General features: G+C 41.6%; 1 protein-coding gene across 1 annotated transcript in view; it reads right to left on the bottom strand.

Annotated features, from left to right (window-relative positions):
- Positions 1 to 27694, bottom strand: part of LOC121578298 (receptor-type tyrosine-protein phosphatase T-like) — a 510655-nt gene that overhangs the window by 200870 nt on the left and 282091 nt on the right. The window contains exons 9-10 of the mRNA XM_045223992.1: positions 18112 to 18221; positions 1690 to 1891 (exon numbers count right to left, since the gene is read on the bottom strand). Coding sequence (XP_045079927.1) covers positions 1690 to 1891; positions 18112 to 18221 — 312 coding nt within the window. The remainder of the gene's footprint in view (positions 1 to 1689; positions 1892 to 18111; positions 18222 to 27694) is intronic.

Consider the following 27694-nt stretch of genomic DNA (forward strand, 5'->3'; position numbering starts at 1 on the left):
AAAACTTTTAAAATGTTTTTCCATGAATGACTAATATGATTGAGTCTGTTTTTGTTACTTTTGTTGCTTAATGAACACAACCCTGTTGAATTCCTATATTTAAAACAAACTTGGTCCCCTGACATCATGACAATAGTGGATTTAGCCCTGTGATTGCTGAAGCTAATCCACAATGGAGTATGGCATACAGTAACAGTAAATATACCATCTCCATCTATGGAATACGCTTAAGTCAATGTTGTCCATGAAGCCATTGCTAAAGATTGACCTTTTTAAAGATGTACCCTAACAGAAGCGTGTTGGTGTGAAAACCTTGCCCTATACACGTCACGATAGTGCCATCTCTTTCAAATGTCACATCTTCATTATCTCCAAAACATTAATCGGACAACCTTGATTAGATAAATCAAGGCTGGAATTAGATATGCCAATTCGTTCAGGGATTCAAAGAGAGAGGCGTTGATGCTCCAGGCCATCAAGGCTCTAGTCTGTTGCATGACTGACAACTAAGACAGGGAATGTTTACTTTCAGAGATAAGAAGACAAATCCTTCATGCTTGTGTTACACCATTTCTATCTATGAATGTCAGGAATGACGTGGTTCAAATGAATGGTGGACAATGATGAACAATTGCTCACTGTTTGATTGCTACATTCTGTCTACAGTCGTGGTCAAAAGTTTTGATAATGACACAAATACTAATTTTCACAAAGTCTTCTGCTTCAGTTTTGATGATGGTAATTTGCATATACTCCAGAATGTCACGAAGAGTGATCAGATGAATTGCAATTAATTGCAAAGTCCCCCTTTGCCATGAAAATCCCCCAAAAACATTTCCACTGCATTTCAGCCCTGCCACAAAAGGACCAGCTGCCATCATGTCAATGATTCTCTTGTTAACACAGGTGAGAGTGTTGACGAGGACAAGGCTGGAGATCACTCTGTCATGCTGATTGAGTTAGAACAACAGACTGGAAGCTTTAAAAGGAAGGTGGTGCTTGAAATCATTGTTCTTCCTCTGTTAACCATGGTTACCTGCAAGGAAACATGTGCCGTCATCATTGCTTTGCACAAAAAGGGCTTCACAGGCAAGGATATTGCTGCTAGTAAGATTGCACCTAAATCAGCCATTTATCGGATCATCAAGAACTTCAAGGAGAGAGTTGTCATTTCAGTGATATTTTGACCGTCAGCAACAGCATTAAATTGATGTGTTAATAACGTGCCAATCTTCATCCCCAACTTTGTTTGACCTCAGCATATGTACAGTATGTAGATATTATTCTACTCTAGCTTAATTTCCACTGTGAGTCTCATACAACTTCATGAATCATTCCCAGCATGTAATCCCTATGTACACATTTGAAGGGTCACTGTTTTACTGAGAAGGTGTGTCCATAAAAAAATAAAAAAAGAATTTAAGAATGAAGAATAATACACTGGCCTTACTAGTCTTAGTCATGTGTTCGCGCCTTGTTCTGAAAGGTATTTTTAGAAAACAGAGCATTTCACGGTGTCTGTTTTTTACTTTCATAAAACATACAAAAGAAAAAAGGAAAAAGGAGAAAAAAACTGCTGCTATGGTAACATAATTTCTGTCATAGTGCTTGTAGTTGTATGTATGTGCATTTCTGACACCAACGAAATACCACTATTAAGACTATCTGCTCTGAACAAGTCTTACTCACCTGCTATCTTCGTGGCGATGCGGGTGGTAACAGGGGGTCCAAAACCTTTGTTGGTGCTGGCTTTGAGGGTGAAGAAGTAGGTGGTGCCAGGGTAAAGCCCCACAAACAGGTGGTGGGTCTCGTTGCGTAGCTTGAACACCCTGCCGCGCTGGGTGGTCAGGTCTGCACTGGGGTCCAAGGAGCTCAGAGCCTTATAGGTGATCTGTAAGAGCAGAGAGAAAAAAGTAACACTATATCATATGAACAAAATGTATTTAAATTACATTCTATCATGCAGTATAGTGCATTATAAAACTTCCTATAAGCGCTGATAACAGATCATAGCTATAATAGCCTTCAAAGGCATTAAACACAGTTGGTTTATAGACTGTTTTACACAGGGGCGCTACTTTCACTGGGGACATGTCCCCTCCATATTCTAAAATTGCATTTTTGTCCCCCCCAGTATCACATATCATTGGAATGTGATACAAAACGAGACTGGATAAAGAAGCTAGGCATATGTTGCACATCACTACTTCAAAGGAGATGCATTTTATCTTATTATTTATATTTTTTAGTGTTTTTTGGCAGAAATGCCTTCTGGAACATGTGAACTTTCATGTGCCTTAATAACAAACTTGTATGACATCTGTAAATACTAATAAAATGGTTAAATTACGAGCATAGTTGGTTTAGCCACGGAAAAAGACAGGAATCTTCCCGCTAGCCATGATTGGCTGAGATAATGGATGGGCTGGACATGCCGAGAGATGAGTTCGGATTGGTCTGCCATGTAGCACGCTTCTGTCTATAACATGAGCTGCTCAGTATGTGTAGATAATCCTTGCTTCCGCGGCTTTTTTTGAAATATATAATGTTAGCCATGAAGAACTACAAAAGTGTTGCTACTGCACTCAACAACATTGCTGCCCTGAAATTAGCTGGCGCTATTGACAATCATTAGTGGGAAAAAGTTGTGATGGACTACTTTATGCACCTGGTCAGTGTGAATCGAAATGACTTGACACAACGCTGGCCAAACATGCTGTAGCTACAAACAATGGAAAAGACAAGCATTCATCCATGTATACGGGTAAGTGTCTAGCTAAATTTTCAGATATTATACATTTCTAATTTTGTCATTAAGTCATTTTCATTGCAAGTTATAGCATACTGTTAGCTAGCTAGCGAACGTTAGCTTGCTGGCTCGCTAGCTAACGTTATGTGTATGATTTGTGTAGTACTATTATTCATATCTCAGAAAACAATTTGCATTGCTAGTTATAGCCTAATGTTAGCTAGCTAGCTAACATTGAACCTAGTTGGTTAGCTTTAGACACCTGCAGATTCATACTATAGCATTTCATGCATGGTGGCTAGTTATGACAATCCGTTTGTACTGTAAATATGTGTTGGGATTATGGTTAATTGTTTAGCCACATCACATTTAGACAAGTGTGTCTGGGTAAGCATCATCTAATAATTATAAGGTATTTATTTAATATTTTTATCTGGACACGTTCTATATTTGTAAAAAACACAATTTCAGATTTTGCTACATTAGACCAAATCGAGGTGGTCGGTCACAAATGTGGGCCTGCAAGCTTCTTTTTCCAGTGCGTTCTGATACACCATCATTCAGGATGACCGACATTTCAAACAGTAAAAAAAGAAAGGTAGAACAGAAATGCAGGGTAGAAAGGTAAACATATAACACATTGATGTTGTCACACCCTGATCTGTTTCACCTGTCTTTGTGATTGTCTCTACCCTCCTCCGGGTGTTGCCCATCTTCCACATTATCCCCAGTGTATTTATACCTGTGTTCTCTGTTTGTCTGTTGCCAGTTCGTTTTGTTTCGTCAAGCCTACCAGTGTTTTTCACCTTGCTCGTGTCTTTTTCAAGTTCCTGTTTTCTAGTTTTCCCGGTTTTGACCATTCTGCCTGCCCTGACCCTGAGCCTGCCTAACGTTCTGTACCTTGTCACACCACCCTGGATTATTGACCTCTGCCTGCCCTGACCCTGAGACTGCCTGACGTTCTGTACCTTTTGGACTCTGATCTGGATTACTGACCTCTGCCTGCCCTTGACCTGTCGTTTGCCTGCCCCCTGTTTTTGTAATAAACTTTTGTTACTTCGACACTGTCTGCATCTGGGTCTTCTCCTGAAACTTGATAGATGTGTGGGTTGTAAACACGGTGGTTGCCTAATTGGTATCAATCCCCAACATATTATGTGATTTAAGGAATTATTTCTATCAACAGCACACAATATTATCATTTTCGGGCATATGCATTGTTTTGCAATAGTGAAGAAGAATAGAATGGCAATGTCAGTTACATTGGTCCTACCAGTGATTTTCCGTCTCTATTTGAATTAGCTCCACAATGCTGTGTGCCACGGCAAAGAAATATTGGCTATGCATTACAACATAAATATTGACCGCGTCAAAACAATTCAGGCGGCACTTCCATAACCACCAACATCCAAACACATGGCCTGAATTTTAATTTTTTTTACCGGTGGAGATTGATGTTTGTGTAAATTGAGGTCTACAGGGTTGTGTGTAATAAAAACATTTTAGACTGATGTGTCACAGATCACAACTCCATTAGATAATTCAAATCAAACCAATTGACAGCTCAGTGCCTGCTGGTAGCTAGGCCAGTCGCTGATTGAAAGGCTTTCATGGTAAGTGCTGGATCCGGCGTTGCCCCGAGACCGTGCTGCACTGACCACAGGCAAAGAAGCAGTTGGGGACGGTTAAAGGCTGCTGGCTAATCTAGACTGATTAGCATAAATCCTCATCAAGCCACTAATGGCTTGCAGGACTTCAGAGGTCGATAAAGAGTCGTAAAGGAGCTGAAACTTAAACAAATGGAGCTTTCCTGTAGACATGGTTTCCTAATTCCTTTACTAGCTATAATTCATGCAATAAAGTTTGGTTTAACTGGTTCACAACAATTGTGTTCACCAATTGTTTAAGCATTTATCTTTTCAAGGTATCCGTTTGAGTTGACAAGCATCCAATATTCAATCCATGGCAACAATAATTATTTCCTTGTTGTTGTGCTTCAATAGACTGTCCCCATTGCCATCAAAGTTCTATCTGCTGCCACCAGTCCTTAAATTGGATACAAAAGTCAGTGAAAAAGTTATACTTGTGATATATTTATAGTGGAATTTCAGTTCTGCAGGCAGCAACACAACACATTAACTCAGAGAGTCCTACTGCCGTCGGCACCTTTTCATTTTATACCAGCCAGGGCTGCAGTGAGACTGCGTTGCTCATAATAAAATACCTGAAATCAATATTTATTCATGGATTCTTACTCACACTTGTTAAATATTATCCCAAAATATTTTTGGGCTTTCGTTTGGGTGTGAATGCGTATTCCTCTGGCGTTCCTTCTCCTTGGTTGATATACTCAGCAGGGAAGCGTCATAAAGAAGAGGTAGTTTACTGCCCTATGAAACAGCAGACGCGCACCGAGGCACTGCACTATGGGTAATGGAGAGACTACATCTGTGGAATAACTCGTAGCCGAGACGAGAGATGGATGCCTTTTAATAAGGACACTGTACCAAACAGCAGCACACATAAATAAAGCAAAGGACACAGGGCAATGTGTCTTTTGGTTTAAGGGGAGAGTTCGGGGAAAGTTGCAGTTACTGCTGTTGTTTGAAGTTTGAGTTTTCAATTGGTTCATAGTTCGTTACTCAACTTGAACTTTTGTTAGGGACAAGTTTGGTCTGAATAAAACATCTATATAATACAGTATGCCCTTCAAATTGAAATGGGCCAACCAAATATATATTTTTCCATTGTTGTATTACAAATAAGCACATTCAAGAATAGGATGGCGGCTTCAGTTGTTGGGACAATAATATATCTGCTTCAAAACCCCCGCAATCTATGAAAAATCTACAGCAACAATGGCCTCAATCGCTATATCAATCTATAAATGTTTCCACCTCAGGGACAAAGGAGAGGACAGTTTCAAAAGCTACAAGGCAATCAATGGTCTTCCATTATCCATTTCTATCCATTCAGTTATCTTGTATAGGAAGGCTTTTCAGTGTCACAGCAGATACAAATCAAGGGGGGCTACAATGTGGGGAGGAAATGATAGGTCTCTATAATATACAAATAATAAAATATGTCATTTAGAAGACACATTTATCCAGAGTGACTCACAATACGTGAGGGCATACATTTTTAGGATGTGTATGCGATCCCTGCAGGAATTGAACCTGCAACCTTGGCGTTACCAGCACCACGGTCTAACCAACCACGCAGAACCACATTCTCTGCCTGGGCACGTTATCGGTGGAGTTGGGGTTGGCTGCCTGGCTGCAGCAGGGACAGGCGACACGGCTGCTATATGGCTTCCAGCTCGGGGCAAGGTTGCAAATCCACTCCTCTCAGGCCATTAACGAACAGTTAAAAGGCAGGCCTGTAATTGAGTGGAGCGAGTGTAAAGCTGCTCCGCTTGTCCATCCATCTCTCTGTTGTCCCTGGGAATCAGGGACAAATGGGGTGCCGTTTGTAACATGCTATATGTTGTGAAACAGATTAATTACGTGGCACAAAATGTTTACATTTTGTAGCACGGAATTCATCTGTTACATAACATATAGCATGTTACAAACGACACCCCATATGGACAGAAGGAATGTGGGGTTGACTGGACTGCTGGATTCAAGCTCCAAAATCTTACAGAAGAGATTAGGATGTAACAGTGGTCCTTACAGGATTGGCTAGGGAAGCTGGGACACATTTACAGTACTGTGCCTAGGGAAAGATGCAAAGGGAGGGAACATATTGATGCCAGATGACTGTCACAAAGTGATGCGAGACGACAAAGGAAGATTCTATGTGGATTTTGGACACAGATTGATTTTGTTTGTGTGAACAGTGCTACATATCGAGTGACAACAGAAGAGCTGTCATTTGACGACTGCTACATACACAGTTAGCTTAGAATAGACGGGGGTAGAAATTGCAATGCACAATCAACTGTATTATCAGTCGGTTATGTCACTTGTCCATGAGATGGTAGAGATAAAGACCACATAGACCAGGAAAATTCAAATCTGGACCTTGAAGCCATTCCCACTGCTAATTTTCATTCTACCCCTCTATTCAGGGACTGATTTAAACCTGGGACACCAGGTGGGTGCAATTAATTATCAAGTAGAACAGAAAACCAGCAGTACTCCGGACCTCCAGGCTCAGATTTGAATACCCCTGATATAGGCTAGCCAGAGGTAAATGTACAGAACTGTTGTAAAAATGTACTCTATCCCAATCTCTATCCCTATAAGCACTCACAAACTCTTTCAATCCCCAGTTTAAAACTTGCTCTTGTTATCCTAGCTCCAAACATATTCTCAGCCTCTAGCACAATCCCTATCATCCCTGATTCTAGGTGGACGTGGCTAGCGATGAGGAGGCTGCCCCTCTCTCTCAGTCCATCCAGCACCACTGTGGCTGTTTATCTTCGTTAGGTGCTACTATGCCTGTGTGTGTGTGTGTGTGTGTGTGTGCGTGCGTGCGTGCGTGCGTGCGTGCGTGCGTGCGTGCGTGCGTGCGTGCGTGCGTGCGTGCGTGCGTGCGTGCGTGCGTGCGTGCGTGCGTGCGTGCATGTTCTCAAAGAGTTGTAAATGGTTGAGCTGAGCACACCACCCTGGAGTCACCATGACAGGGGGGGTGTGCCTCTCACTCATCATTATTGTCATTGCGGTTTGTTTTAGTTGTGTTTTGGAAATGGTGAATAATGTTTTGTGTTTCATTTTGGAGTCACTATTATTGTAGGTAAGAATAGAAAATGTTTCTGAACACTTCTACAGTACATTCATATGGATGCTTCCATGATTATTGCTAATCATGAATGAATGAATCACAATTAATGATGAATGAGAAGGTTACAGAGGCCCAAAGATCATACTCCCCCAAAAATGCTAACCTCCCCTGTTATTGATAATGGTGAAATGTTAGCAAGTTTTGTTGTAGCCTCTGTAACCTTCTCACTCATTATTCATGATTCATTCATGATTTTTCTTAATAATTGCATTATCAGGATTATTTAAGAAGTGTTCAGAAATATATAATCCACTTATAAAGAATATTACTCCAGTCATCATTGACCATTCAGTTACTATTGGGCAAAACATAACCCAAAACACAACCATAACAAACTGCAAATGCATCCAACGAGTTTGTAGAGTCATAAGCTTGATGTAGTCATTGCGACCAAGGAATATCGGACCAAATACTAAACTTTTGACTACTTTAATACCCTAAAGTAAATTTGTCCAAATACTTATGACTTCTTCACATGGGAGGACTAGACACATAAAGGGATTTTATTTCTAAATGGTAAAACGGATATGTATGAACATACCCTCAAATAAAATGTGCCTCATATGAAACATTTGACCTCAAATCCAAAATGCTGGAGTAGAGAGACACTTTTTTTTTTTTCGCTTCACTGTCCAAATACATATGGAGGGGAGAGTAGGTTCTCCTATTCATCTGAAAAAAACTGAGTTTGGGATTCAAGCATTAGAGCAAAACCACATTCTCTGCCTCTGAACACAGGCTATAACTTTGGTCCCTGGTTGTCAAAGGTATGAAAATGAGTTCTATTCACACAAACACTACTTCTGCTTTCGTCAAATCCCATCAGACACCCAACAGACTGACGAGGAGTGGGAACATTGGCATCAAAACATTTCAACAGTGCGTGCTACAAATTCAACAAAACAAAGATCAAGGACTTACACAAAGCATTCAAGTGCTCAAGTATTTACAAATCCTGCATTTGCATACAGATAATGTTAGGCAAAAAGTAAGGAGGTAGACTACAGAAAAAAAGCCACCCCAACAGACTCTTCGGCATTGATTAAAGCAAAGTCATTATAAGTCTCTTTTTTTTTTTTTCTCAGTGCATTTTTCATAACTTCCCTTTCTCTTTCAGCAAAGGCAATTCATTTCTGAAAAGCCTTGATGACTCGATAGTACAGAGCTGTGTGAAGAGGAGCTGTGAGTGAGAAGTCTGTTGCTGTGTGTGTGTGTGTGTGTGTGTGTGTGTGTGTGTGTGTGTGTGTGTGATCAAAAGGCTGCAATCTCATGCTGAACACATCCTCAACCTGACATCCGGTGACACTCCTCTCAGCGGGGGGCCATGTTTATGTACTCAGATATTAACTGTGTGTGTGTGTGTGTTTGTGTGTGTGTGTGTGTGTGTGTGTGTATGCACGTGAGTGTGTGTCTGTGTATGTGTGTATGTGTGCGTATGCATGTGTGTGTGTGTAATTCAGAGCTGCCATCACACTTTGCTTGAACCCATCGTCACACCGCTGCTGTTCTACAATTAGCGTAGCTTAGAAGTCAACAGAGAACTGATGGTTGCGTATTAATGAGGTTTTAGTCATGGTGCATGTACAGTTGAAGTCGGAAGTTTACATACACTTTAGCCAAATATATTTAAACTCAGTTTTTCAGAATTCCTGACAATTAATCCTAGTAAAGATTCCCTGTCTTAGGTCAGTTAGGATCACCACTTTATTTTAAGAATGTGAAATGTCAGAATAATAGTAGAGAGAATTATTTATTTCAGCTTTTGTTTCTTTCATCACATTCCCAGTGGGTCAGAAGTTTACATACACTCAATTTGTATTTGGTAGCATTGCCTTTAAATTGTTTAACTTGGGTCAAACATTTAGGGTAGCCTTCCACAAGCTTCCCACAATAAGTTGGGTGAATTTTGGCCCATTCCTCCTGACAGAGCTGGTGTAACTGAGTCAGGTTTGTAGGCCTCCTTGCTCGCACACGCCTTTTCAGTTCTGCCCACAAATGTTCTAAAGGATTGAGGTCAGGGCTTTGTGATGGCCACTCCAATACCTTGACATTGTTGTCCTTAAGCCAATTTCCCACAACTTTGGAAGTATGCTTGGGGTCATTTTCGATTTGGAAGACCCATTTGCGACCAAGCTTTAACTTCCTGACTGATGTCTTGAGATGTTGCTTCAATATATCCACGTAATTTTCCTTCCTCATGATGCCATCTATTTTGTGAAGCGCACCAGTCCCTCCTGCAGCAAAGCACCCCAACAGCATGATGCTGCCACCCCCGTGCTTCACGGTTAAGATGGTGTTCTTCGGCTTGTAAGTCCCCCCTTTTTCCTCCAAACATAACGATGGTCATTATGGCCAAACAGTTATATTTATGTTTCATCAGACCAGAGGACAATTCTCCAAAAAGTACGATCTTTGTCCCCATGTGCAGTTGCAAACCGTAGTCTGGCTTTTTTATGGCGGTTTTGGAGCAGTGGCTTCTTCCTTGCTGAGCGGCCTTTCAGGTTATGTCGATATAGGACTCGTTTTACAGTGGATATAGATACTTTTGTACCTGTTTCCTCCAGCATCTTCACAAGGTCCTTTGCTGTTGTTCTAGGATTGATTTGCACTTTTTGCACCAAAGTACGTTCATCTCGAGGAGACAGAATGCGTCTACTTCCTGAGCGGTATGACGGCTGCGTGGTCCCATGGTGTTTATACTTGCATACTTTTGTTTGTACAGATGAACGTGGTACCTTCAGGTGTTCGGAAATTGCTCCCAAGGATGAACCAGACTTGTGGACGTCTACAATTATTTTTTCTGAGGTCTTGGCTGATTTCTTTCGATTTTCCCATGATGTCAAGCAAAGAGGCACTAAGTTTGAAGGTAGGCCTTGAAATACATCCACAGGTACACCTCCAATTGACTCAAATACTGTCAATTAGCCTATCAGAAGCTTCTAAAGCCATGACATCATTTTCTGGAATTTTCCAAGCTGTTTAAAGGCACAGTCAACTTAGTGTATGTAATATTCTGACCCACTAGAATTGTGATACAGTGAAATAATCTGTCTGTAACAAAATTGTTGGAAAAATGACTTGTGTCATGCACAAAGTAGATGTCGTAACCGACTTGCCAAAACTATAGTTTGTTAGCAAGAAATTGGTGGAGTGGTTGAAAAATGAGTTTTAATGACTCCAACCTAAGTGTATGTAAACTTCCGACTTCAACTGTATCTGTTTGACTGCTAACCATGGCGAGCATGTCAGCTAGCTGGCTAGCTATCGAATAACACCTGTGATTGCTTTATGCCTCTCTCCCATGTCAATATGCCTTGCCTATTGCTGTTTCGGTTAGTTCTTACTGTACTTTTTCACTGTAGAGCCCCCAGTCCCGCTCAAACTGCCTCAGATGGCTCACTTGTCCCACCCCCCACACATGCGGAGACCGGCTCAATCTGTGCCTCCAGTGATGCTATCTCTTTCATCGTTACCCAATGCTTAGGTTTACCTCCACTGTACTCATATCCTTCCATATCCTTGTCTGTACATAATGCCCTGAATCTATTCTACAACGCCCAGAAATCTGCCCCTTTTATTCTCTGTAAAAAAACCTAACGCACTAGAAGACCAGTTCTTAAAGCCTTTAGCCGTATCCTTATTCTATTCCTCCTCTGTTCCTCTGGTGATGTAGAGGTTAACCCAGTATCACTCCTACTCCCCAGGCGCTATCATTTGTTGACTTCTGTAACTGCAAAAGCCTTGGTTTCTTGCATGTTAACATCAGAAGCCTCCTCCCTAAGTTTGAGTTATTCACTGCATTAGCAAACTCCGCCAGCCCTGATGTTCTAGAAGTGTCTGAATCCTGGCTTAGGAAGGCCACCAAAGATTCAGAATTGCCCATTCCCAACTACAACATTTTCCGTCTAGATTGAACTGCCAAAGGGGGCGGAGTTGCAATCTACTGTAGAGATAGCATGCAGAGCTCTATCATACTATCCAGGTCTGTGCCCAAACAGTTTGAGCTTCTACTTCTAAAAATCCACCTTTCCAGAAATAAGAAAACATGTCAGATGCAATGGAATAGTCCTATACTATGGCTATGTGTCAATTGCAGTGATGGTGTCCTTGTCATTGTATGAGTGATAACATTCCTTGGTGTCCACATCACCAACAAACTATCATGGCCCAAACACACCAAGACCGTCGTGAAGAGGGCACGACAACACCTATTCCCCCTCAGAAGACTGAAAAATCCTCAGATCTTCAAAAAGTTCTACAGTTGCATCATCGAGAGCATCCTCACTGGTTGCATCACCACCTGGTATGGCAACTGCTCAGCCTCCGACCGCAAGGCGCTACAGAGGGTAATGCGTACGACCCAGTATATCACTGAGGCCAAGCTTCCTGCCACCCAGGACCTCTATACCAGGCGGTGTCAGAGGAAGGCCCTAAAAATTGCCAAAGAATACAGCCATCCTAGTCATAGACTGTTCTCTCTGCTATCGCACGGCAAGCAGTATCGGAGTGCCAAGTCTAGGTCCAAAAGGCTTCTTAACAGCTTCTATCCCCAAGCCATAAGACTCCTGAACAGCTAATGAAATGGCTACCTGGACTATTTGCATTGACCCCCCCACTCCCACCCTCGCTGTTTATTATCTAGAGTATGCATAGTCACTTTACCCCTACCTACATGTACATATTACCTCAATTACCTCAACTAACCTGTACCCCCGCACATTGACTGGGTACCAGTACCCCCTGTACAAAGCCACGTTATTGTTATTTTATTATTGCTCTTTTTCATTTATTTATTTTTTACTTTAGTTTATTTAGTAAATATTTTCTTAACTCTTATTTTTCTTAAAACTGCATTGTTGGTTAACCTGTTGTATTCGCCGCATGTGACAATTCAATTTGATTTGAAGGAGGGGGGGCTAATACTGCTGGGGATTGACATAGCAGCCTGTGTTTTATTAGTAAATTAGCAAGGGACTGACAAGGGCACAATCAGTGTCAGGTCTGTAAACCTCCCTTCAGTAGTCTTTATTTACTGTCAATATTAGAGGGCCGTGGTCTTACAGGAGCAATATCGGTGAGTCTTGAATACTTTTCACATCTTCATCAATGTCAATATCTGACCACTGTGGACTTCCATGAGTAGTCTTTTGTTTTGTGCGCAGTTTAGCATAGTTACCATTGTTAGTGATAGTAACAATTAAGAACTTTGGGTTGTCGTGACCGTTGAGGAATCGTGTGAAGCCTGTTTGTTGGTTCATATTAGACTACTACAGAACAGGCCTCTATGAACAGTGTCACGTCTCTATGCATATTAGTGTGTTTACCATCACCAAAGGGTTCCTCACCTGCGCCCTCCGCCCCTCGCCCACCTATCAACATCCTCCCCCGCCCCTCCTCTATTCTCCCATTTTCGAGGATATTGTCCCTAGTCTAATTTGCCTAAGGCCTGAAAGCGAGAGAAGCGAGAGAAGAGTCCTCTGGATCCTCAGATCTCCCAGATGATGCCATCGGAGGCTTTTAATCCAATCAATAGGGGTAATTATAGGCAATTACAGCAAATGGGAACGCATTGTACTGGACTCAATGTGTTTAACAAATTCTATCAATCCTGTTATGGATGAGATGGCGAGAGACTAATTTCATATTAATGATGTCGGCTTGCTAACAAAAGCTACCTGTAAATTGAAAGTCGGCCCGAATTCAGACCCACTGAATAAAAGGTAGAAGGGGCCTTTTTTTTGTCCCTCGCCGCTTCACCCACACAAACATGCATTTAAGGGACCACCAAGGCCGATTTTGTTTACTTAATTTTCCAATCTCATAAAGAAAGAAATGTAATGACAGATCAATGCCTCATTAGTGTGGACTGTCCATGGACTGCAGAGTCTACTTCAAGGTGAATACAGTCTACCTTTCTAAACAATGGTTCAGTAATGACTCCACTCATCCTAAGCATTTATGGTGCTTTGATCCCTAAGCTTTTCTCTGCATATCCTTCACACCTTCTCAAGGCCTAGCTACTGTTACAGCACCGTGGTCCAGGGGAAATTACATGCAAATCTGCAAACAAACTATCTACTCCTCATCTCTGTCAGAAAGTAACTCTGGTAAGACCACAATATTTACAAGTCGGCCATTTTGGAGAGTTCACAAGAAGGGTTGGTTGGAATCTTAACGACTGCCAGATTAATACTAATAATTATTAATTGGATTTATTTTGCGTTTTTCCACCTAGGTGCTCAAAACACTTTAAGTAAGGAGGGAAACTCCCCTCTACCGACACCAATGTATAGCACCAGCTTGGGTGATGCGCAGCAACCATTTATGTTCCAGAAAACTCATCACACATCAGCTATAATGGTGGAGAGGTGAGGAGTGATATACAGTTGAAGTCAGAAGTTTACATACACCTTAGCCAAATATATTTAAACTCAGTTTTTCACAATTCCTGACATTTAATCCTAGTAAAAATTCCCTGTCTTAGGTCAGTTAGGATCACCACTTTATTTTAAAAATGTAAAATGTCAGAATAATAGAGAGAATGATTTATTTCAGCTTTTGTTTCTTTCATCACATTCCCAGTGGGTCAGAAGTTTACATACACTCAATTAGTATTTGGTAGCATTGCCTTTAAATTGTTTAACTTGGGTCAAACGTCTAAGGTAGCCTTCCACAAGCTTCCCACAATAAGTTGGGTGAATTTTGGCCCATTCCTCCTGACAGAGCTGGTGTAACTGAGTCAGGTTTGTAGGCCTCCTTGCTCGCACACGCTTTTTCAGTTCTGCCCACAAATGTTCTATAGGATTGAGGTCAGGGCTTTGTGATGGCCACTCCAATACCTTGACATTGTTGTCCTTAAGCCATTTTGCCACAACTTTGGAAGTATGCTTGAGGTCATTGTCCATTTGGAAGACCCATTTACGACCAAGCTTTAACTTCCTGACTGATGTTGCTTCAATATATCCACATAATTTTCCTTCCTCATGATGCCATCTATTTTGTGAAGTGCACCAGACACTCTTGCAAGAAAGCACCCCCACAGCATGATGCTGCCACCCCCGTGCTTCATGGTTGGGATGGTGTTCTTCGGCTTGCAAGAATCCTCCTTTTTCCTCCAAACATAACGATGGTCATTATGGCCAAACAGTTCTATTTTTGTTTCATCAGACCAGAGGACATTTCTCCAAAAAGTACGATCTTTGTCCAAATGTGCAGTTGCAAACCATAGTCTGGCTTTCTTTATGGCGGTTTTGGAGCAGTGGCTTCTTCCTTGCAGAGCGGCCTTTCAGGATACGTCGATATAGGACTCGTTTTACTGTGGATATAGATACTTTTGTACCTGTTTCCTCCAGCATCTTCACAGGGTCCTTTGCTGTTGTTCTGGGATTGATTTGCACTTTTCGCACCAAAGTACATTCATCTCTAGGAGACAGAACGTGTCTCCTTCCTGAGCGGTATGACAGCTCTGTGGTCCCATGGTGTTTATACTTGCGTACTATTGTTTGTACAGATGAATGTGGTACCTTCAGGCATTTGGAAATTGCTCCCAAGGATGATCAAGACTAGTGGAGGTCTGCAATTTTTTTTCTGAGGTCTTGGCTGATTTATTTTATTTTCCCATGATGTCAAGCAAAGAGGCACTAAGTTTGAAGGTAGGCCTTGAAATACATCCACAGGTACACCTCCAATGGACTCAAATTTTGTACATTAGCCTATCAGAGGCTTCTAAAGCCATGACATCATTTTCTGGAATTTTCCAAGCTGTTTAAAGGCACAGTCAACTTAGTGTATGTAAACTTCTGAACCACTTGAATTGTGATACAGTGAATTACAAGTGAAATAACCTGTCTATAAACAATTACTTGTGTCATGCACAAAGTAGATGTCCTAACCGACTTGCCAAAACTATAGTTTGTGAAGAAGAAATATGTGGAGTGGTTGAAAAACAAGTTTAAATGACTCCAACCTAAGTGTATGTAAACTTTCGACTTCAACTGTATGTAAATTAGAATTTAAGGGGGATGATTAGGTGGAAATGATGGAAATGGGGCATGGATGAGAATTTGGCCAGAGCACCGGGGTTAACACCCTTACTCCTGCGATAAGGGCAATGGATTGTTAGTGACCACAGAGAATCAGGAAATCTGTTTTACAATAGGAGAGCTAAGAGTTGATTCAAAACAAATTTGCTTTTTTAATTACTCTGCCATTTTTAAAGTCATTTCACCCCCTCGTCCATGACTTTACATAAATAAGTCTATACAACACACTGTCATTGTTAGAATCGTAATATCATAAACACAATTTGTGTTATAAGCAGTTTGAAGAGGATAGTTTCCCCCCCTGCCCTCATTCACCACCAGTCATTCACTGGCAGTCAGCCTGCGCAGCTGATGATGGCCCATTGAAACTACACCTAAACTATTTTTAACCTCTACGGGATCGGTGTCCCGTATATGGGATGGTTGCGCTAACGTGCGCTAATGTGATTAGCATGACTATTGTAACTAACAGCAACATTTCCAGGACATAGACAGGTTTTATATGGGCAGAAAGCTTACATTCTTGTTAATCTAACTGCACTGTCCAACTTACAGTAGCTATTACAGTGAAAAAAAAGCATGCTATTGTTTGAGGAGAGCGCACAACAACAAAACACTTTTCACGGCAACTGGTTTATTACATTCAACTCTGAAGGTAAATAATGTACTTACATTCAGTAATCTTGCTCTGATTTGTCATCCTAAGGGTCCCAGAGATACATTTTTATATTCACTGAGAGGTCCCATTTTTAAATTCAAATGTAGGAACTGGGTTCTACAGTTTTAACCCCTGCTGTCTCTGGCTCCACACCCATCTAGATGTGTGAAAGTTAGTGTATAAGCTAATGATCCAACATGTATGACATTCCTGGGAGAGTGTAAACTTACATTTTGTATTACCATATAATTTTTGTATGTTCTCTATGGTTATGTACTTTAAAATGTATCAATTGACCAATTCGGCACATTTGGGCAGACTTGATACAAAATAGTCCAGTTTTGCAATGCTTCAATGGATCAATCTGAAACTTTGCACACACACTGCTGTCATCTAGTGGCCAAAATCTAAATTGCGCCTAAACTGCAATATTATATTGTGGCGTTTCTCTTGCATTTCAAAGATTATAAAAAAAGGTTTATTTGTTTGTATTATATTTTACCAAATCTAATGTGTTATATTCCTACATTAATTTCACATTTCCACAAACTTCAAAGTGTTTCCTTTCAAATGGTATCAAGAAAATGCATATCCTTGCATCAGGTCCTGAGCTACAGGCAGTAAGATTTGGGTATGTCATTTTAGGAGAAAATTAAAAAAAGGGTCCGATCCTTAAGAGGTTATTAAACTAATTTCACACAAATAATAATAGCGTTAGCCAAAGACAAGATTACATTGAAAATAGTCTGATGGGTGAGAATATTATCAATTGTTTAATTGTATATGAATAATCTGATGAACAGCGCAGCTTGGAATTGACACATAGGCAGGGAAATGAAGCGCCATAAAGTGACTTTTTCTAATTCGCCTACAGAGTCGTAAGCAGGCAAGGCATTTTGATGTCTATATCGTATCAGAAAGAGCAGATTGGGTAGTTTCCAAATCACCTATCCTTGCCAAACAATTCTTAGAAATGATCCCTTTATTTCAAAATATAACTTTTGGGCAGAATTACTGCGATTCCATGCGCTCCCCACTTGAACTCCCAACACTCAAAGCACATGAATATATTTAAACTCTAAATAAACTGTTCTTTTGAAATGCATTTTCTTAAATTCATAATGTTCCTTAAGACCTGCCCTTAACGAATTAATAATACATTATCTTTGGGATTGTATTTAAACAATGTTAACACTTGAATTGGGATGTTTTAGTGTTTTTTTTCATTTGTACATATAGCCTTCAGTTACATTAACTAATTAAAATGCTATTGTGTTTTTGAAATACATTTATTTTTGTATTCTAATGCTACCTAAGACCTTCATAAATACAACCACATTATTATTAGTTGAGATAGCATATATGAAATGTATTTATTAGACTGTTAGAATGTTGATGTCCAAAAGACTCATCACTGGCTTGAAGGCGGTTCCCTCGAGGCCTTTCTAGTGTTAACATCCAATCCGAAAGACGGCATCCTATGTCCCCTTCACTGCCCATGTGGAACTGGGATCTCCTTAGACCAGAGGGAAGTGCCCCCTTCTGGCCCTCCAACACCACTTGCAGTAGCATGGTCTCCAATCCAGGACTGACCCTGCTTAGCTTCAGAGGTAAGCCAGCAGTGGGATGCAGGGTTGTACGCTGCAGTTAAGGTGTGACTATAAATAACCTTGTTACACTTAGTTGTGAATTTGTGAAATTCTTTGAATTGAGAGCTGGAAACTATGAGTAAGACATGTAGTGTGAAATATGAGTTAAACATGTAGTGTCGTCAGAGGTGAGGATAGAATTGTGAGCGTAGTTTTCGTGTGCTGAGGAAGTGAGAAAATAACAGCTGCCATGATAACACGGGTGGCTGTGTCGATGTCACTCACCTCGTAGAGCGTGATGATGCCATTGGTCTCGTTAGGTGCCTTCCACTGCATGAAGATCTTCTCCTCGTACGGTCCGGTCTGGGTGGACTCCATTGGAACAGAGCCGGGAACTGGAGGAAGGTAAAGACATACACAGGCGTGATGGCATGTTCAAGCAAAGTATGCGAGCAGGTTCGAGCACTAAAAAACACACACACACATACGCACACATACACTGATTAGCCACTTGGTGCACTGTACAGTCGTGGTCAAAAGTTTTGAGAATGACACAAGTATTGGTTTCACAAAGTTTGCTGCTTCAGTGTTTTTAGATATTTTTGTCAGATGTTACTATGGTATACTGAAGTATAATTACAAGCATTCCATAAGTGTCAAAGTATTTTATTGACAATTACATTAAGTTTATGCAAAGAGTCAATATTTGCAGTGTTGACCTTTCTTTTTCAAGACCTCTGCAATCCGCCCTGGAATGCTGTCAATTAACTTCTGGGCCACATCCTGACTGATGGCAGCCCATTCTTGCATAATCAATGCTTGGAGTTTGTCAGAAATTGTGGGTTTTTGTTTGTCCACCCGCCTCTTGAGGATTGACCACAAGTTCTCAATGGGATTAAGGTCTGGGGAGTTTCCTGGCCATGGACCAAAAATGTAGATGTTTTGTTCCACGAGCCACTTAGTTATCACTTTTGCCTTATGGCAAGGTGCACCATCATGCTGGAAAAGGCATTGTTCGTCACTAAACTGCTCTTGGATGGTTGGGAGAAGTTGCTCTCGGAGGATGTGTTGGTACCATTCTTTATTCATGGCTGTGTTCTTAGGCAAAATTGTGAGTGAGCCCACTCCCTTGGCTGAGAAGAAACCCCACACATGAATGGTCTCAGGATGCTTTACTGTTGGCATGACACAGGACTGACGGTAGCGCTCACCTTGTCTTCTCCGGACAAGGTGTTTTCCGGATGCCCCAAACAATCAGAAAGGGGATTCATCAGAGAAAATGACTTTACCCCAGTCCTCAGCAGTCCAATCCCTGTACCTTTTGAAGAATATCAGTCTGTCCCTGATGTTTTTCCTGGAGAGAAGTGACTTCCTCTCTGCCCTTCTTGACACCAGGCCATCCTCTAAAAGTATTTGCCTCACTGTGCGGGCAGATGCACTCACACCTGCCTGCTGCCATTCCTGAGCAAGCTCTGCACTGGTGGTGCCCCAATCCCGCAGCTGAATCAACTTTAGGAGACGGTCCTGGCGCTTGCTGGACTTTCTTGGGCGCCCTGAAGCCTTCTTCACAACAATTGAACCTCTCTCCTTGAAGTTCTTGATGATCCGATAAATGGTTGATTTAGGTGCAATCTTACTAGCAGCAATATCCTTGCCTGTGAAGCCCTTTTTGTGCAAAGCAATGATGCCGGCACGTGTTTCCTTGCAGGTAACCATGGTTAACAGAGGAAGAACAATGATTTCAAGCACCACCCTACTTTTAAAGCTTCCAGTCTGTTATTCTAACTCAATCAGCATGACAGAGTGATCTCCAGCCTTGTCCTCGTCAATACTCTCACCTGTGTTAACGAGAGAATCACTGACATGATGTCAGCTGGTCCTTTTGTGGCAGGGCTGAAATGCAGTGGAAATGTTTTTTTGGGATTAAGTTCATTTTCATGGCAAAGAGGGACTTTGCAATTAATTACAATTCATCTGATCACTCTTCATGACATTCTGGAGTATATGCAAATTGCCATCATAAAAACTGAGGCAGCAGTATTTCTGAAAATTAATATTTGTGTCATTCTCAAAATCCTTTGACCACAACTGTACAGTTTCACAACGCCACAGTCTCATTGAGAACAATTGAACCATTCAACGACGTAGCGTAGTATCTGAGACATTACAGAGCACAACGGCACATCCAAATAAAAAATATCAACACTTTGTTTCTTCTCACTCACACCTCTGATAACTGTACTTATTATACATATAAACAATGTTACAAAAATGTTGCAATGACTTTTCAAGTGTTAATGGGGGTAGTGGGAATACAGCGCCGGTGGCTTAACCCCAGGACTGATGGAGTGAGCAGCTGAAGTCAAGGGAATCCTCATCAGGGTTCAACCCTCACTCTTTGATTTGATATTCATTTATGACAGTCTAATGAGTTTAATTCCTTCCATCCAGGAAGAAAGTCATGATAATAGCTTTGTTAAAAGGCCATTTTGTCCAACTTCACACACACATGGGTATTTGATTTACACACTCCCACTCCTTAATAATCGGCATGGCAGACGAGAAGAATGTGGCTGGTATGGAACAGTATCGGCTTTAGCTCCCTCAACAGGGCAGATGGAGGGATAGAGGGATGGAGAGATAGAGGAATGGGAACTAGACTATTTTTACACATTGCCAAGCTTTAAGGTAGAAAGAACATTGAATCTCATTATCTTAAACTCCCTGCTAACAAGAAGCATATTTGATTTGAGTCACCCGGTTCATGCTAATTGTTTCCATTTACTTTTGGTCACACATGTACACTTACCCAATGTATTTTACTGTAATGCCAATGTACTTCTCGTTTGTTTGGTCTATTGTTGTCGACAATGATCAAGGCATTTATCGTTGATCCTACTCTTAGATCAATATAAGATTATTCATGCAACACAGTGCTTACTAGTTTGTTTTGTAATATTCCATTTACTCATAATTGCCTAGACTGCCATGTTAACCCTTTGTTCATGGATAGTATAAGGGTCATAAGCATCCACCTCTTTGTTTGGCCAGTAAGGACGCTTCACCGGGTTAGACCTTTAGACCTTGGGGGCATGGGGGTTATTGGTGGCAGTGGTTGGTTCTGTGTGTGTGTGTGTCCACTCGCTGTCCACTGATCGTGCCATTCATAACAGATTAGAAAGCAGCGACGCCAGGGTTTAGCATTGTGTGGTCAACAATGGATTTGATGTACTTGGCTCAAAGATATGTGTCATGCCCAGTCAGCCTCCCAAACCCCACAAAACCAAATAACCATGGTGATTCCAACAAAGAGTCACACTGATACTGTCCAGGTACAATATCTTGACATGTTGGAAATCTTTGTTAGCTCTAATTCTTCAAAAACAGAAGAGGGAGGATTGTTCTCAATATATTTTTTTTTACATTTGACATGTTTTGTCTTTGAGTGTACCCTGGATGGTTAAATATTATATTATTAGAAAATCTATTAGGTCCCTGAGTAGATTTAAAACAGTCAGAATTAAATAATTATTTTACTGGCGATTTATCTGACTTTAGAGAGACAGCTTTTATCGAGCACAGCATGCAAAACAGGATACTGCACGTTTTTTTTTTACAGCTGTTGATTTCCGTTTGTAGACTTGCTACAATGGACTTACAAAAATAAATAGCATTCCAATTTACACTTGGTAGCTAACAGTGGGTTACTGTAAAGAGGTCAAACACATCAAGAAATGCATCTGAAAATATTGATTACACACAATTTAAGCATAAAATGACTAATGTTGTTTACAACTAACATAAAGTGAAAAACAAGCCCTAGAACAAAATAACTAAAATACTAATCTCCTTTTAATCTCAAGGTCCCATTTGCTGTATTTTAGTTAAACGAAATCCAATTGAACATTATTACTTGTCTACCCTATCAAAACATAGTTTTTTTTTGATCAGGCTATGTTTGTATGCAAACTTTAATTGGATATTCTTCCCTCTAGGGTCTCTGAAACATACAATATCCATCTACGATTAATGTATTCCTGTTTTAATGCCTGATAAAAGGGGAAACTAAAAGCTTACAAGGCTGACACCAATCGGTGCGCCCTACGTGCTAACGAGCTATACGTGATAAAGTCCAACCTCAAAACATATACTGAACAAAAATATAAACACAACATGTAAAGTGTTGGTCCCATGTTTCATGAGCTGAAATAAAAGATCCCAGAAATTTTTCCATTCGCACAAAAAGCTTATTTCTCTCAAATTTTTAGCGCACATTTGTTTATATCCTTGTTAGTGAGCATTTCTCATTTGCCAAGATAATCCACCTGACAGCTGTGGCATATCAAGAAGCTGATTAAACAGCATGATCATTACACAGGTGCACCTTGTGCTGGGGACAATAAAAGGCCACTCAAAAATGTGCAGTTTTGTCACTCAACACAATGCCACATATCTCTCAAGTTTTGAAGGAGCGTGCCATTGGCATTCTGACTGCAGGAATGTCCACCAGAGCTGTTGCCAGAAAATTTAATGTTAATTTCTCTTCCATAAGCCGCCTCCAACGTCGCTTTTAGAGAATTTGGCAGTATGTCTAACCGGCCTCACAACCACAGACCACGTGTAAGCACGCCAGCCCAGGACCTCCACATCTGGATTCTTCACCTGCGGGATCGTCTGAGGGGGTGCTGAGGAGTATTTCTGCCAGTAATAAAGTCCTTTTGTGGGGAAAAACTAATTCTGATTGGCTGGGCCTCGCTCCCCAGTGTGTGGGTATGGCTCCCAAGTGGATGGGCCTATGCCCTCCTCTAGCCCAGTCATGTGAAATCAATAGATTAGGGCCTAATTAATGTGTTTCCTTATATGAACTGTAACTCAGTAAAATATTTTAAATTGTTGCATGTTGCGTTTATATTTTTGTTCAGTGCCCAGTGCTCCAGTTGTCTTGAGAGAGGTGGAGGGTCAACACCTTAAGTTGGCTCTCCCTATTTTGATGTCTAGACAAACAATACTTTATCTGATTTCCTTGATTTCGTTTTGCTCCACCTGTTTGGTTTGCTTCGTGTCTTTACGTTTGGTGTGGGTTTTAAGTTTGTTTGCCTCTCTGAACCCTAAACCCCCTAGAAAAAGCATTTGACCTTGTGGGGACTAACAAAATGTCCCCAGTAGGTCAAATCTTTCTTGGTTTACTATTCTTGTGGGGACTTCGGGTCCCCACAAGTGTAATTAAACACGTCCACACACAAACACACACACACACACACACACACACACACACACACACACACACACACACACACACACACACAGAGGTAGAAAGATAAGGTGCAGAATGGAAAAGCAGATGTAATTGCGTTTCATTGTTACATTAATTTTATATGCTCTCACCAGGCAAGGCCTAATCAAGGCCCTTTTGAAATCACCAATCAAAATATGATTTCAATGTTCTGCATATGCACATGGCAGCACACAACACCTGATGTCCCTCTATTATGAAAACCATAATATCAGCCACTTATCATATTACACCTTTAAAAAGTGGACACTGTCATTTTATCGGAGAATGACAAGACTAATTCTCTATGAATTACATCTTGAATCAACTCTTAAATATCAAGTTAATTATTCCAAATGGGACACAAGCTATTTAGTTGTATTAGAATAACATATGCTCATTAATTAGAACCGCCATTGTGGCTATAGAGATACACTGCATGGTCAAAACATCTCATTCCAAAATTATGGGCATTAATATGGAGTTGGTCCCAACTTTGCTGCTATAACAGTTTACGCTCTTCTGGGAAGGCTTTCCACTAGATGTTGGAACATTGCTGCAGGAACTTGCTTCCATTCAGCCACAAGAGCATTAGTGTGGTAGGGCACTGATGCTATGCGATTAGACCTGGCTTGCAGTCGGTGTTCCAATTAATCCCAAAGGTGTTCGATGGGGTTGAGGTCAGGGCTCTGTACAGGTCAGTCAAGTTCTTCTACTAACCATTGCTGTATGGATCTCACTCTATGTACGGGGGCATTGTCATGCTGAAACAGGAAAGGGCCTTCCCCAAACTGTTGCCACAAAGTTGGAAGCACAGAATCGTCTAGAATGTCATTGTATGCTGTAGCGTTAAGATTTCCCTTCACTGGAACTAAGTGGCTGAGCCCGAACCATGAAAAACAGCCCCAGACCATTATTCTTCCTCCACCAAACTTTACAGTTGGCACTATGCATTCGGGCAGGTATCGTTCTCCTGGCATCAGCCAAACCCAGATTCGTCTGTCGGACTGCAAGCTTTACACCGATCCAGCCGACACTTGGCATTGCGCATGGTGATCTTAGGCTTTTGTGCGGTTACTCGGTCATGGAAACCCATTTCATGAAGCTCCCGACTAACAGTTATTGTGCTGACGTTGCTGTTTGGAACTCGGTAGTGAGTGTTGCAACCGAGGACAGATGATTTTTACGTGCTTCAGCACTTGCCGGTCCTGTTCTGTGAGCTTGTGTGGCCTACCGCTTCGGCTAAGCCGTTGTTGCTCCTAGACATTTCCACTTCACAATAACAGCACTTACAGGGCAGCTCTAGAAGGGCAGAAATTTGACAAACTGACTGTTTGGAATGGTGGCATCCTATGACGCTGCCACGTTGAAAGTCACTGAGCTCTTCAGTATGGGCCATTCTACTGCCAATGTTACAGTGAGGGAAAAAAGTATTTGATCCCCTGCTGATTTTGTACGTTTGCCCACTGACAAGGAAAGTATCAGTCTATAATTTTAATGGTAGGTTTATTTGAACAGTGAGATACAGAATAACAACAATACAATCCAGAAAAATGCATGTCAAAAATGTTATAAATTGATTTGCATTTTAATGAGGGAAATAAGTATTTGACCCCCTCTCAATCAGAAAGATTTCTGGCTCCCAGGTGTCTTTTATACAGGTAACGAGCTGAGATTAGGAGCACACTCTTAAAGGGAGTGCTCCTAATCTCAGCTTGTTACCTGTATAAAAGACACCTGTCCACAGAAGCAATCAATCAATCAGATTCCAAACTCTCCACCATGGCCAAGACCAAAGAGCTCTCCAAGGTTGTCAGGGACAAGATTGTAGACCTACACAAGGCTGGAATGGGCTACAAGACCATCGCCAAGCAGCTTGGTGAGAAGGTGACGACAGTTGGTGCGATTATTCGCAAATGGAAGAAACACAAAATAACTGTCAATCTCCCTCGTTCTTGGCATCAACTCAACTCGCCGTGTTTGGAGGAGGAGGAATGCTGCCTATGACCCCAAGAACAACATCCCCACCGTCAAACATGGAGGTGGAAACATTATGCTTTGGGGGAGTTTTTCTGCTAAGGGGACAAGACAACTTCACCGCATCAAAGGTACGATGGACGGGGCCATGTACCGTCAAATCTTGGATGAGAACCTCATTCCCTCAGCCAGGGCATTGAAAATGGGTCGTGGATGGGTATTCCAGCATGAAAATGACCCAAAACACACGGCCAAGGCAACAAAGGAGTGGCTGAAGAAGAAGCACATTAAGGTCCTGGAGTGGCCTAGCCAGTCTCCATACCTTAATCCCATAGAAAATCTGTGGAGGGAGCTGAAGGTTCGAGTTGCCAAACGTCAGCCTCAAAACCTTAATGACTTGGAGAAGATCTGCAAAGAGGAGTTTGACAAAATCCCTCCTGAGAAGTGTGCAAACCTGGTGGCCAACTACAAGAAACGTCTGACCTGTGTGATTGCCAACAACGGTTTTGCCACCAAGTACTAAGTCATGTTTTGCAGAGGGGTTAAATACTTATTTCCCTCATTAAAATGCAAATCAATTTATAACATTTTTGACATGGGTTTTTCTGGATTTTTCTGTTGTTATACTGTCTCTCACTGTTCAAATAAACCTACCATTAAAATTATAGACTGATCATTTCTTTGTCAGTGGGCAAACGTACAAAATCAGCAGGGGATCAAATACTTTTTTCCCTCACTGTACCTATGGAGATTGCATGGCTGTGTGCCCGATTTTATACACCTGTCAAATCAAATCAAATCATATTTTATTCGTCACATGCGCTGAATACAACAGGTGTACCTTACAGTGAAATGCTTACTTATAAGCCCTTAACCAACAATGCAGTTTTAAGAAAATAGATTTAAGAAAATATTTACTAAATAAACTAAAGTAAAAATAAATAAATCATAATTAACACAATAAAAAAACAGGCTATATACAGGGGGTACCGGTTAGTCAAGGTAATTTGTACATGTAGGTAGGGGTAAAGTGACTATGCATAGATAATAAACAGCAAGTAGCAGCAGTGTAAAAACAAAGGGGTGGGGGGGTGTCAATGCAGTACACTTGCCGTGTGGTAGCAGAGAGAACAGTCTATGACTTGGGTGACTGGAGTCTTTGACAATTTTTTAGGATTTCCTCTGACACCGCCTAGTATATAGGTCCTGGATGGCAGGAAGTTTGGCCCCAGTGATGTACTGGGCTGTATGCACTACCCTCTGTAGCGCCTTACGGTCAGATGCCGAGCAGTTGCTATACCAGGCGGTGATGCAACCGGTCAGGATGCTCTCGATGGTGCAGCTGTATAACTTTTTGAGGATCTGGGGACCCATGCCAAATCTTTTCAGTCTCCTGAGGGGGAAAAGGCATTTCCGTGCCCTCTGCACGACTTTCTTGGTGTTTTTGGACCATGACAGTTTGTTGGTGATGTGGATACCAAGGAATTTGAAACTATCGACCCACTCCACTACAGCCCCGTCGATAAGAAGGGGGGCGTGTTCAGCCCTCCTTTTCCTGTAGTCCACGAACAGCTCCTTTGTCTTGCTCACGTTGAGGGAGAGGTTGTTGTCCTTGCACCACACTGCCATGTCTCTGACCTCCTCCCTATAGGCTGTCTCATCGTTGTCGGTGATCAGGCCTACCACCCTTGTGTCGTCAGCAAACTTAATGATGGTGTTGGAGTCGTGCTTGGCCACTCAGTCGTGGGTGAACAGGGAGTACAGGAGGGGACTAAGCATGCACCCCTGAGGGGCCCCCGTGTTGAGGATCAGCGTGGCAGGTGTGTTGTTGCCTACCCTTACCACCTGGTGGTGGCCCGTCAGGAAGTCCAGGATCCAGTTGCAGAGTGAGGTGTTTAGTTCCAGGGTCCTTAGCTTAGTGATGAGCTTTGTGGGCGCTATGGTGTTGAATGCTGAGCTGTAGTCAATGAACAGCATAAACACATATGTGTTCCTTTTTGTCCAGGTGGGAAAGGGCAGTGTGTAGTGAGATTGAGATTGCGTCATCTGTGGATCTGTTGGGGTGGTATGCGAATTGTAGTGGGTCTAGGGTTTCCGGGGTGATGTTGTTGATGTGAGCCATGACCAGCCTTTCAATGCACTTCATGGCTACCGACGTGAGTGCTACATGCCGGTAGTCATTTAGGCAGGTTACCTTCACTTTCCTGGGCACAGGGACTATGGTGGTCTGCTTGAAAGATGTATAGTACCAGTCAAAAATTTGGACATACCTACTTATTCCAGGGTTTTTCTTTATTTTTTACTATTTTCTATATTGTAGAATGATAGTGAAGACATCAAAACTATGAAATAAAATTGTTAAACAAATCAAAATATATTATATATTTGAGATTCTTCAAATAGCCACCCTTTGCCTTGATGACAGCTTTGCACACTCTTGGCATTCTCTCAACCAGCTTCACCTGGAATGCTTTTCCAACAGTCTTGAAGGAGTTCCCACATATGCTGAGCACTTGTTGGTTGCTTTTCCTTCACTCTGCGGTCCAACTCATCCCAAACCATCTCAATTGGGTGGAGGTCGGGGGATTGTGGAGGCCAGGTCATCTGATGCAGCACTCC

The sequence above is a fragment of the Coregonus clupeaformis genome, chromosome 12 (genome assembly GCF_020615455.1).
Source record: "Coregonus clupeaformis isolate EN_2021a chromosome 12, ASM2061545v1, whole genome shotgun sequence".
Lineage (NCBI taxonomy): Eukaryota > Metazoa > Chordata > Actinopteri > Salmoniformes > Salmonidae > Coregonus > Coregonus clupeaformis.